The sequence below is a fragment of the Bufo bufo genome, chromosome 1 (genome assembly GCF_905171765.1).
Source record: "Bufo bufo chromosome 1, aBufBuf1.1, whole genome shotgun sequence".
Taxonomy (NCBI): Eukaryota; Metazoa; Chordata; class Amphibia; order Anura; family Bufonidae; genus Bufo; species Bufo bufo.
Genome location: NC_053389.1, coordinates 471,823,282 through 471,837,103, shown reverse-complemented (window position 1 = coordinate 471,837,103; position 13,822 = coordinate 471,823,282). Strand labels below are relative to the sequence as shown.

The 13,822-nt window shown below is 43.1% G+C and overlaps 1 protein-coding gene across 1 annotated transcript in view; it reads left to right on the top strand.

Moving 5' to 3' along the window:
- NTN4 (netrin 4) overlaps positions 1 to 13,822 on the top strand; it is a 157,999-nt gene that overhangs the window by 109,247 nt on the left and 34,930 nt on the right. The window contains exons 6-7 of the mRNA XM_040409025.1: positions 2,582 to 2,777; positions 6,377 to 6,450. Of these exons, the coding sequence (XP_040264959.1) occupies positions 2,582 to 2,777; positions 6,377 to 6,450 (270 nt within the window). The remainder of the gene's footprint in view (positions 1 to 2,581; positions 2,778 to 6,376; positions 6,451 to 13,822) is intronic.

Here is a 13,822-nt window from a genome sequence, read left to right as displayed (position 1 = left end):
AATTACATGCAATTACAAAAGTATTCAGATCGAGGTGCTGGTTTGAAAAATTATTATATTTTTTGTGGCACAACCCCTTTTAATAAAAACCTCTGTCAGACTGTCTTCAGAGTGTCACAGACCTCTCGATGCAGAATCCGCCATCGGCTGGCAGTTGTGCATAAACATGTAGTTCAGCCATCCCTAACCAAACTTCACAAAGAGGAGCGTTTGCTGCGGGCCCAGAACTACATGAAGATTAATTTTTAAACAGTTTTATTGACTGATGAATGCCGTGCTCCCCTGGATGGTCCTGATGGATGGAGTTCTGGATGGCTGGTGAATGGCCACCCTGTTCCTACCAGACTGCCACATCACCAAGGAGGCAGCTGAGTGATGATTTGGGCTGGAATATTGGGACGTGAGATGGTGGGTCCCTGAGGGTGTCAAAATGAACTCTAAATGATATGTGGAGTTCGTACCTAAGCATGGTATAAAAAAAAGAATTGTACCTTTCGAAATAAAATTATTTTCCTGCGAGGCAGTGCACAATTCCATGTAAAAAACACAACTGACCCCTTGGTTGTTATGGGCATAAAAACAGATAAAATCATGGTTTGGTCACGTTCATCTCCTGAACTCAATCCTATGAAGAAGAATCTTTAAATGAGTTATGCCATGATTGATGAAAAAAATTAATAACTGAACACATAAATGAACAGCTGAGATAACTGCTCTGCTGTGTCCCTGTGCTTCAGAAAGGAGCATCCCGTACTGGCAGGCTGAGGTGTTTTCTAAAGACGCTCCTCTCCCACAGCAGCGCGTCTGGTCCTCATTCCTACCCTTCAGTCTCCGAGTACGGGATGCTCCTTTCTGAAGCACAGGGACAGAGCAGAGCCGTTATCTCAGCTGTCATCTGCACATAATATACAGGTTCACAGTGCTGAGACCGCCAGGCTTTACACAGGGCTCTGTGCTCTGCGTTCTCACACCAGCCGTCCTGCCGTGTCACCAGAAGGACGGATTTTAGGATCATAAATCCAAGAGCCGCCATTTTAGCTACTTTACTGTTCCCTAGACTAAAGGAGCCATTGTAAATAATTAAAGACATTTAAGAGTTTATTTATAAAAACATGTTTTTTTCAGTATTTTCATTTTTATCTTTCCTGGAGAACCCCTTTAAAGGGAACCTGTATTCAATTTCATGCTGACCTCACTGAGGGCGGCATAAAGTAGTGACAGAAATGCTGATATCAGCGGTGTGTCAGACATCAGCTAAATGTAAGTGGTTGCTGAGAACCAGCATTATAATCATTGTAGCCCAGGCCTTGAGAAGAGTCACATCTACCTGAAAAGAGTCCTGGTTATTCCTAATCTCCTGCCCACCTGCTGATGATTGGCAGTTCTCTCCTAGAGAGAAAGGGAGAAAACTAGGTAGAAGACTGTCAGTCATCAGCAGGTGGGGCGGGAGAGCAGGAATTCATGAATAACCAGGACTCTTCTCAGGTGGCCGGGACTTTTCCAGGCCCAGTCTGCAACGATTGTGATGTTGGTTCTCGGCAACCACTTACTTTTAGCTGATGTCTGACACACCGCTGAGATCAGCATTTCTGTCACTACTTTATACTGCCCTCAGCACAGTCAGCATAAAGTTGATGACAGGTTCCCTTTAAGTCGGCCTCGTCAGTCTTCTTGGAGCAATGATGTGCCATGCATTCACATGACTATTGTCAATTACTGGTCTCAGTGTGTACAACACGTGACTGCTGAGGCCAGTGATTGGCTGGAGCAGTCACATGGATGCAAAGCACATTAGCGCTCCTAAGGTGAGTAACATCCTGCATCTTTTGATTATTTTCCAACTGTTTAAGGCTACATTCACAAGTCAGTATTTTTCTATATCCCGATTTTCGGTCCGTTTTTTGCGGATCCGTTTTTCCTGAAAATGTTTCCGTATGTCATCCGCAAAAAACGGAAACATGTATAAATTTCAATAAGCAAATAAAGTTGTTTGGATTTCTTTGAAAAAATAAAAATAAAAAATTAAAATGTCATTTCCAGGAACGGAATCCGCATAAAACGGATGACATACGTAATGACATCCGAATGTCTTCTGTTTTTTGCGGATCCATTGACTTTGTATTGTACCAGGATGCGAATTTTACGGAAAAGAATAGGACATGTTTTATATTTAAACGGACATGCGGAACGGAACAACGGAAACGGACAGCACACATTGTGCTGTCCGTTTTTTTCCAGGACCCATTGAAAATGAATGGGTCCAGATCTGGTCCAGATCTGTTCCAGAAAAAACGGAACAGATCAGGAAAGAAAAAAACGGACGTGTGAATGGACCCTAACAGTGGTTTAGAATACATTGCTAGACTGTTTTGTAGCATGGGCTTCAATTTCTTCCATTGGGCCATTTTTCTTGAGTGGGCTGCTCAATACTGTTTGTGGCCAGGTATAGAGAGGCTGAATTGTACTTCTTACATGATGATTTCACAGGTACTGATAACAGCTTTATGTTTGTATCTAGGACACGTTCTATATTACTTGTTAAGGTCAGTCCCCATTCTCCATTTTTCTTTCCTGTTTTTAGCATGTTCCTGTCACCCAGTTGGATCAGCAAAACTATTATGCGATCCCCAAAATGGAAACTGTCCTTGCAAGCCTGGCTTAGCTGGCCCTACTTGTGACCAGTGTATGGTTGGATATTGGGGATTTGGTGAATACGGTTGTAGACCATGTGCTTGTGCTGGAAACTGTGATTCCTTAACAGGAGACTGTATCAACAAGTAAGTTCTGGTAAAACTAGCCACAATTGCGGGAAGTTTGGTGAAGGTTCTCAATGGATATCTGTGATTGCCGCAAAAAATACAGATGCTTAGCATTACATTTACCACAGGAATTCAAGCTGCACTGTGTAATCGCATGCAACATGCTACCTGTGTTACTAGTACAGGGATCAGGAACCTTCGGCACTCCAGCAGCTATGAAACTACAGCTCCCAGCATTCACACTTGTTTGGCTGTTGTAACTCCCAAGTCAAAGGAGGATTCTGGTAGTTGTAGTTTTAGAACGGAGTGCCGGAGGGTGCTGATCCCTGTACTAGTAAGGCCTCTTTCACACGACCGTTGTGTGCACCCGTGGCCGTTGTGCCGTTTTCCGTTTTTTTTCGCGGACCCATTGACTTTCAATGGGTATGTGGAAAAAACGGAAAATGCACAGTTTTGCAGCCGCATCCGAGATCCGTGTTTCCTGGCCGTGAAAAAAATATGACCTGTCCTATTTTTTTCACGGCCAACGGTTCACGGACCCATTCAAGTCAATGGGTCCGTGAAAGAACACGGATGCACACAAGATTGGCATCCGTGTCCGTGATCCGTGGCCGTAGGTTACTTTTTATACAGACGGATCCGAAGATCCGTCTGCATAAAAGCTTTTTCATAGCTGAGTTTTCACTTCGTGAAAACTCAGAACCGACAGTATATTCTAACACAGAGGCGTCCCCATGGTGATGGGGACGCTTCTAGTTAGAATACACTACAAACTGTGTACAAGACTGCTGCCTGGCAGCACCCGATCTCTTACAGGGGGCCGTGATCAGCACAATTAACCCCTTCAGGTGCAGCACCTGAAGGGGTTAATTGTACTATCATATCCCCCTGTAAGAGATCAGGGCTGCCAGGCAGCAGGGGGCAGACCCTCCCCCCCCTCCCCAGTTTGAATATCATTGGTGGCCAGTGCGGCCCCCCCCCCCTCTATTGTAATAATAGGTTGGTGGCCAGTGCGGCCCCCCCCCCCTCCCTCTATTGTAATTATTCGTTGGTGGCACAGTGTGCGCCCCCCCCTCCCTCCCTCTATTGTAATAATTCGTTGGTGGCACAGTGTGCGCCCCCATCGGCCCCCCCTCCCTCTATAGCATTAACAACATTGGTGGACAGTGTGCGGCCCCCCATCTCCCCCATCATTGGTGGCAGCGGAGTTCCGATCGGAGTCCCAGTTTAATCGCTGGGGCTCCGATCGGTAACCATGGCAACCAGGACGCTACTACAGTCCTGGTTGCCATGGTTACTTAGCAATAGTACAATAGTAGAAGATTCATACTTACCTGCTGGTGGCTGCTGCGATGTTCGTGTCCGGCCGGGAGCTCCACCTACTGGCAAGTGACAGGTCTATGCGGCGCATTGCTAAATGAACTGTCACTTACCAGTAGGAGGAGCTCCCGGCCGGACACAGACATCGCAGCTCCCAGGAAAAGTATGAATCTTTTACTATTGTACTATTGCTAGTAACCCGCTGCCACCAATGATCGGGGAAGGGGGGGGGGGGGGGGGGGAGATGGGAGGCCGCACACTGGCCACCAATGTTGTTAATGCTATAGAGGGAGGGGGGGCCGATGTAACGAATTATTACAATAGAGGGAGGAAGGGGGGGGCGCACACTGTGCCACCAACGAATTATTACAATAGAGGGAGGAAGGGGGGGGGGCCGCACTGTGCCACCAACGATTTATTACAATAGAGGAAGGGGGGATGGCCGCACTGGCCACCAATGATATTCAAACTGGGGAGGGGGGGGGGGGGGGGGTCTGCCCCCTGCTGCCTGGCAGCCCTGATCTCTTACAGGGGGATATGATAGTGCAATTAACCCCTTCAGGTGCGGCACCTGAGGGGTTAATTGTGCTGATCACGGCCCCCTGTAAGAGATCGGATGCTGCTAGGCAGCAGGGGGCAGTCATGTACACAGTTTGTAGTATATTCTAACTAGAAGCGTCCCCATCACCATGGGAACGCCTCTGTGTTAGAATATACTGTCGGAAATGAGGTTTCACAATCTAACTCATATCCGACAGTATATTCTAACATAGAGGCGTTCCCATGGTGATGGGGACGCTTCAAGTTAAAATATACCATCGGATTGGAGAAAACTCAGATCCGATGGTATAAAAGGGACTCCTGACTTTACATTGAAAGTCAATAGGGACGGATCCGTTTGAAATGGCACCATATTGTGTCAACATCAAACGGATCCGTCCCCATTGACTTGCATTGTAATTCAGGACGGATCCGTTTGGCTTCGCACGGCCAGGCGGACACCAAAACGACTTTTTTTTCATGTCCGTGGATCCTCCAAAAATCAAGGAAGACCCACGGACGAAAAAACGGTCACGGATCACGGAAAAACGGGACCCCGTTTTGCGGACCGTGAAAATATACTGTCGTGTGCAATAAGCCTAAGTAAGAGGAGGGTATTCAGTAGATTTTATGTGATTATTGCATAAAATCCAACTTTTGTGGTCACAGTTTCATGACATTGTGTGGACACATCGTTTTTTTTTAGTTTGCAGTTGTCTGTGTGATATAGAGAAATACAGCTTTCCTAAAAATTGCATTTCAGAGATATGGTTGCCATACACAAGCATTGTTTCTTTGACTAATTCATACATACAAACAGAGGAGACACAAGGGGGTCATTTACTAAGCTGCAATACGCCTAATAGGTGTATTTCAGACGCAGATGTCGGCGCAATGGTTAGTTGCGCCGCTAGCTGTGACTTCGGTCCGCTCACGCCAGTTCTAAATTTGCGGGCGGGGAAGGGGACGGCCTATCTCATTCACTGTTTTCTACGTCTGTTTTAGGCATAGAAAATTGTCTAAATGTAAGATAACTTGGAAGCTGTCTTACATTTAGGCTGGATCTGGATGCGCCAAAGTAGTGAAGAGGCCGGTGCCTCTTCATAACTGCGGCGGATCCATTGCCACCTATGGGGCTTTATTAGGACCGGCATATAAAACACTAGTCTTAATAAATGTGCCCCAAAATACTTTTGCATCAACCAGTATAGATAGAAAGTTATTGTGCTCATAAATCATGAAAACATACCTACAGACAGAACACATCTCATTTTTAATGTGTTTCATTTGAAACTGTTAGGGTGGATGTAGCATAATTTTATACTATGGACAAATCCATCCCAAAATCTGCATCTCTTACATGTAGATTTGCCACAGGGTGGCTGTGACAAACCTGCATCTAAATCCATAAAAAAATCTGCATATAGGACATGCGCAACATCCAAATTCACCCTTCTGCATCACAGAATAGCACAAGAAACAAACCATAGCCGGAAAAAGCTGCTGTTCAAACTTTTAAATCCCCTTAGTCCTCTTTCACACAAGTGTAGTTGCTTGTGTTGCTTGTGTATTGCGGCCCGCATTTTGCAATTATTGCAGAAATTCGTACGGATTTTAGGTGTGTCCACCTGTGCTTGTGTGGCTCAGCAGTGAGAAATGGCTGCGCAGTGAACTGTTATAGCGCGTATGCGCCCTAAATAATATAGCTGGGGCTCCTCTGTTCATAATAGGCTAAATGCAGTTTTTTTTTAACACAGCTTGGAAATAGACTGGTATCATGGTCCTGATTACCTTTCAAATGAACAGGGATTTTCGGCTCTTCGTCATTCAGGTGAGAAGTTTTTGCCTTTCTGTTGCTGTATATAGATCTGTTTCATTTGTCATATTCTATTCTTTTTGTTTCTTTGTGTTTATGAGTTGAAACGTGCAGGTTTATATAATATGCTGCCCTTTTTCAGAGTCACCTTGTTGCCCTTGTATATTGTGCGTGTGTCGGATATAATTTAGAAAATAGAAACCGCTCTAAAACCCTTGCAATGGGCAGCAAGGCAAATTTTTCTCCGAGACCATTCTGGTGTAGAGGTTTATTCACATGAAACGTTTTTGACTGCAAAGTTTTGTGCTGCATGACCTGCACTGTTTGCTACAGCTGGTAGCATTTGAAGGATGTAACTGAGCCTGTGCGTCCACCTCAGTGAGGTGGACAGAGAAATTTTAAAAATAAACAGCAGGTGGCGCTATACAGATAGATTTTAGTGAATAAATCTGTGGCTATACTAAAGTTTTTGTGAGACAAACCCGTTAAGTCACATAAACCATATTCCTTGTACACCCAAAATCTAATAAAGTAGGGCCTATATGTCACATTTTTGCACCCTGTTGAAAGATGCTCCCCCCCCCCCCCCCAAATCCTAGTAAAAAGGTACCATTAAAGCAGATTGCTACAGAATGCATGTCATTTTACCTCCAGTTGTCAATGACTTCTAGTATATACAGTATAAAAAAACTGGAACTTTAAGACAGAGGCAACGCTCTCATCATCTTTGTGTCCACTTACTTGCTGGTACCTTTGATCAGGGCCGATCCTAGGGTCACAGGCGCCTGGGTGCAGAAATATTTCTGGCGCCCCCCACATGGGCGTGGTTATCTTACTAACTCCTCCCCTTTACAATGTAGTGGTAATAGAGTCTCAAGGGTCTATAAAAGCAGCTACACTATTTTTACAAAGCATTGAAGCTCTATTAACACTACTATCAACATAAGGTCATCTAGAGAAACCGTAGGTTTTTATTTATTTTTTCTTTCTCTTTAGGTGTTAAAACATAACTTTAATTAGATTGCTCTAACACCTAAATGGGAAAAATAAGAATTTTAAAAACCTGCTTTTTCTAGTCTAGATGACCTTATGTTAATAGTTAATAGTAGTGTTAATAGAGTCTCAAAGGTCTGTAAAAATAGTGTAGCTGCTTTTATAGACCATTGAGACTCTATTACCACTACCATAAACATAAGGTCATCTAGAGAAACAGCAGGTTTTTAAAATAATTTGGGGGATCTGTGGATGACACATTGTTATGGGAGATCTGTGGATAACACACACTGTTATGGGGGACATTATACAGGGGTAATATAACTGAGGGGTATCAGGTAAATTATACAGGGGGTAATATAACTAAGGGGTATCAGGGTACACTATACAGGGGTAATATAAGTTATATTACCCCTGTATAATAATGTCCCCTGATACCCCTTAGTTAGGCCCCAGAATTCAGAACACAGTGTTACCTGAAGTCTGGGGCCGGATGCGGCAGTGTGGGTCAAATTCTATATACCCCTTACCCTACCGAGAAACAGATATGTGCATGGACATTATTATTACAGTATAATACCGCACCATACCTGTTACATCCAGTGACGTCTCCTGTGATGTAGACTTTCCTCGACGTCTTCATCCAGAGATAAGACCGCCATGACACCTTCTTTCAGCCTCTTCTCGTCTCTGCAGAGTTTCACAGATTATTTTTTAGGTTCCTCACTTTACTCTCATCCTCTCCTTCCTGGTGTCTCAACAACTCATCCTGCTGCCCCCCAATACTGTGCTAGAGCCAGACAGATAGTCCCCCATTCCCCATAATATTATTCCCCCTGTATATTATAATGGCCCCCTCTTCATCATTAATGTAATGGCCCCCTCTTTATTATTAATATAATGGCCCCTCTTTAATAACAAAGAGGGGGCCATTACATTAATAATAAAGAGGGGGCCATTACATTAATAATAAAGAGGGGGCCATTACATTAATAATAAAGAGGGGGCCATTACATTAATAATAAAGAGGGGGCCATTACATTAATAATAAAGAGGGGGCCATTACATTAATAATAAAGAGGGGGCATTACATTAATAATAAAGAGGGGGCCATTATATTAATAATAAAGAGGGGGACATTATATTAATAATAAATAGGGGGCCATTATAATAATAATAATGTATTGGCCCCCTCTTTGTTATTAATATAATGGCCCCCTCTTTATTAATATAATGACCCCCTCTTTGTTATTAATGTAGTGACCCCCTCTTTATTAATATAATGGCCCCCTCTTTGTTATTAATGTAATGACCCCCTCTTTATTAATAATATAATGTCCCCCTCGTTGTTAATATAATAGCCCCCTCTTTATTATTAATATAATGGTAGTCTCTCCAGTCTCCACTCTTATTAATACTATGATGTCCACTGACTGAGTACTGTCAGTGGTCCTCCTCTCGTGCCCCCAGTGCCTCTGCAATAAGGGTAGAACGTAGGGTACATAAAAAAATAATAATAATTAATACTTACCTCTCTCTCCTTCACAGCTTGTGGCATCCTGGTACAGGCGGTCATCATGCCTCACTCACTGTGCCTTCCCGCGCCGCGTCATCTCGCGAGATCCGACGCAGGAGGTCACAGTGAGGTACGTGACTAAGTCCTGCGTCGCACCTCAATTGAAGCCGCTCCCCCGGCCCCTCCTCCTCACTTCGCCTGCCCAGCTGCCCTGCACAGTGCGCGTCACACAGGGCCTCTCCTCTCGGCCTCCGCTCCGCCCCCTGTAAATCGTATCTTAGTTATTCAGCTGCGGCTGCGTTCTCCTGGCTTGAGGGGGCCCTGTGGGCCCCCCTGACTCAGGGGCCCGGTCGCAATTGCGACCGCTGCGACCCCTATAGCTACGCCACTGCGGGCATTATAAAATAAAATAAAAAAAAAGTCAAAAAAAAAAAAGTCCTGGCGGCTCGCTCGGCGCCTTTCGGGTGACAGCGCTGGGGTGCGGGGCACCCACTGCACCCCGTGTAGGATCGGCCCTGCCTTTGATGAAAAAATAAATTAGAAGCAGTGTTTTCAAAAGGATGCAAATACATGATGTGAACAGAGCCTTTCTTGTTTTTAACCCTGGTATTTCAGTGACAAATATGTAGAGAATTAATCCAGTGTTTCTGTATGCTTTTAAGCACAATTCATACCATCTTGTAACTCCTTTTAAGACCGCTTTCACAAGGCCACGGGTGGTCTATGAAACACGGTACATGTGACAACCGCATTTCGCAAACCGACCTTGGTCTAAGATGCAAGTCTTCTGTCCTGTGCTCTCAGCATCATTTCAGTAGTGGACAGTAGACCCACGGTCGGGCTGGAACTCATAGATCACTTCAGGTCTTTTTAAGTACTGCTGTCACATTGACCGCGTTTCACAGACCACTCATGTCCGTATGAAAGTGGCCTAACGAGTTGCTTTATGAAAACAAAAATTGGGTACTTTAAAAATTGGATCCAATCCCCTTTGGAATGGATGGTCATCCATTACAATCTGTAACTGCAAACAAAGAAACATAAGGAACTTTGTCTTTTTGTACATTTGAAGGTGAACAGATTGAAATGAATGCCTATATATTAATTAATGTTATTTTTTTTATCTGCATAAAGAAATCACAGATGCTGTTAAACAAAGTATAAAGCATTCTGCACGCAAGTTTACAGCAGCATTCCATTTTCTGTATCGTTCATTTATTTATATAATAACAAGAATCACACAATATTAAATGTACATGAGTATGCAGTAGTCCTGTCTGTGCACGGTAGATCGGCATACTGCCTGGATAGGTCCTGTGTAATGCATCCGTGGATGAACGGGATGAAACATGGTGTAAGTGTTGGGACCCTTGGCATTCAATCAGCAACAGTTACAGTATATGACGTGCAAGGATAATTAAATAGGACTAATGTTGGAATATTGTTTATAATTTTGGTTATTACAAAATGTGTTAATTGTTTCTGTATTTACTATCTATACTTTTCTGTGGAGTTACTAAAAAGTAAAAATGGTTGTAGCTAGATGTTTCATGGATCCTGTCCTCTTCCTCAGTACAATAAGTCAGTCACAGCAGAGCTATAAAGTCTGATTCCTGTATCCGGACTGCACGGTATATTAATTTATTAATACTGGTGATTATTGTGTATATGTAAACATGTATATGTGTTAGATACATTTCCTCGTATTTTATGCTTCGAGAGACAGCTTTCTTTATAATTTTTCAAATGAAAGTGGCCTAAGCCTGCCGGATCCGGCAAAACATATGCCAACTGATGGCATTTGTAAGATCAGGATCCTGCTCAGTCTTAAAAATGCCTGATCAGTCAGAAAAATGCATTGAAATGCCCCATCCGTCTTTCCGGTGTCATCTGGCAAAACGATCCAGGCAAGTCTTCACTTTTAGTTTTTTTTCGGAGATAAAACCGTAGCATGCTGCGGTTTTATCTTTTGCCTGATCAGTCAAAATGACTGAACTGAAGACATCCTGATGCATCCTGAACGTAATGCTCTCCATTCAGAATGCATGGGGATATACCTGATCAGTTCTTTTCCGGCATTGAGCCCTTTTGACGGAACTCAGTGCCGGAAAAGAAAAACACTAGTGTGAAAGTACCCTTAGGGATTATTCAGATCTTAATTTAGTTCACTGTGTACATTGCTTGAGTGCAATGGTATTTTTAGGTATGATTATGCATTTTAGGAAATCGGGCCACTTTTTTTTTTTTGCTGCGCCCAGCGAACCAAGCTTTGTAAAACTGCTTTTGTTCTGTTTATAGTCTAAAACCCACTTGCGGTTTTTCTGCAAATTGCAACAGATGTGAAATTGACCACACAGTTTTTTCATATAAACAATGTAAAATAAATGTTTTTTAACTGTAAAAACTGTGTGGCTAATTACTGCATTGCAAAACTACATGCACTTATAATGTGCAGTTTTTAACTGCACCCCACCTCGACCACTAGGTTCAATATACCCTAAGTGCATATTTACATGTAGAGGTTGAGGTGCGGTTAAAACCGCATCAGAGAAGATGCATGCATTTTTTATGTGGTTTTTACAGATGAAAAATGTTCTAGGGAATGTGTCGCCTGTAAAATCCGTATGAAACCATGCACAGTCTTAATACATGTTGCTCCCTGATCCACCACTGAAAAACGACAAATTTGCCATAGGTGCACCAGGGGTAGGCCTAAGTCCCTCAGTGCACCCTGGCTCCTCTGCACGCCCTTGCTAGCTAAGCCCTCTTACTTTGAATTGCCTAGCGATATGATTCATACACCTGGCACTGTCTATAAAGTAGAAGGGGAAATGGCTAGCAAAGGAGACAGGAGGAGTCTGTGCACTTAAAAGAATTTTGCATGATTACTGTGGTTTATGCTCATGTAGTTGCCTACCTCATGTACATCTTCCTTATGCTTTTTTTTTTTTTCAATTTGGACCTAGCCCGGTTTCAGCATGTAAATCACTCAGATACATCCTGTATGTAGCACTTTCTGTTGCTTTAGCCAACCAAACTCATGATGCACTTCTTCTTTCTCTGCCACAGCTCCAGCACCGCCCCTAACCACGTTTAGCTAGTTTATAGCTACTCCCCTATCACTGCCCCTAACACCACCCAGTTAGTTTATAGCTCCTCCCATCCAGGTAGTTACATAGACACTCCCCTATCACTGCCCCTAACAACACCCAGCTAGTTTATAGCCCCTCTCACCAGCAATTTACATAGACACTCCTCTATCACTGCCCCTAACAACACCCAGCTAGTTTATAGCCCCTCTCACCAGCTAGTTACATATACACTCCCCTATCACTGCCCCTAACAACACCCAGCTAGTTTATAGCTCCTCTCACCAGCTAGTTTATATAGACACTACCCTATCACTGCCCCTAACAATGTCCAGCTAGTTTATAGCTCCTCCCACCAGCTAGTTACATAGACACTCCCCTATCACTGCCCCTAACATCCAGCTAGTTTATAGCTCCTCTTACCAGCTAGTTACATAGACACTCCCCTATCACTGCCCCTAACAACACCCAGCTAGTTTATAGCTCCTCCCATCCAGGTAGTTACATAGACACGGTCATGGACATAACATGACAGGAAATAAGAAAGAGCTGCAGGGAAATGGTCATGTGACCACAACCCAGAAGAGCAATAAAGGTAAAAGATATACATTACAAACTTAAGGCTACCACCATAAATGATTATTTTACATTTTGTTGACTCAGTCCGGAAAACCCCCTTTAACCTCTTCTGGACACAGGGCATACAGGTATGCCCTTATGCCCTGGTACTTAAGGACACAGGGCGTACCTGTACGTCCTGTGTATTTCCGATCACCGACAAGCGGTGATCGTAACCCGTTGCCTTCTCAAATCATTGAGCAGGCACCTTGGCTAAATGCGAGGGGGGGTCCCGTGACCCCCCAGTGTCGGCGATCGCCGCAAACCAAAGTGGGACAAAAAATAAAGTTAAAAAAAATTTAAAAAATAAAGTTTTCCCCCCCAAAAAATTAAGTTTCAAGTAAAAATAAACAAAAACGTCATTTTCCCCAAATAAAGTAAAAAAAAAAAATCGTAAAAAATAGGGGGAGGGGGGGAGAAAGTAGACATATTAGGTATCGTGGCGTCCGTATCGACCGGCTCTATAAACATATCACATGACCTAACCCCTCAGATGAACACCGTAAAAAATAAAAAATAAAAACTGTGCTAAATAAACCATTTTTTTTGTCACCTTACATCACAAAAAGTAAAACAGTAAGTGATCAAAAAGACGTATGCCCACCAAAATAGTACCAATCTAACAGTCACCTCATCCAGCAAAAAAGGAGACCCTACCTAAGACAATCGCCCAAAAAAATAAAATAAACTATGGCTCAGAATATGGAGACACTAAAACATCATTTTTTTTTGTTTCAAAAATGATATTATTGTGTAAAACTTACATAAATAAAAAAAAGTATACATATTAGGTATCGCCGCGTCTGTAATAACCTGCTCTATAAAAATATCACATGAACTAACACCTCAGGTGAACACCGTAAAAAAGAAAAAAAAAATGTAAAAAAAGCAATTATTTGTCATCTTACATCACAAAAAGTGTAATAGCAAGCGATCAAAAAGTCATACGCACCCCAAAATAGTGCCAATCAAACCGTCATCTCATCCCGCAAAAATCATACCCTACCCAAGATAATTGCCCAAAAACTGAAAAAACTATGGCTCTCAGACTATGGAAACACTAAAACATGATTTTTTTTTGTATACCTTGAGGGGTGTAGTTTATAGAATGGGGTCATTTTTGGGTGGTTTCTATTATGTAAGCCTCACAAAGTGACTTCAGACCTGAACT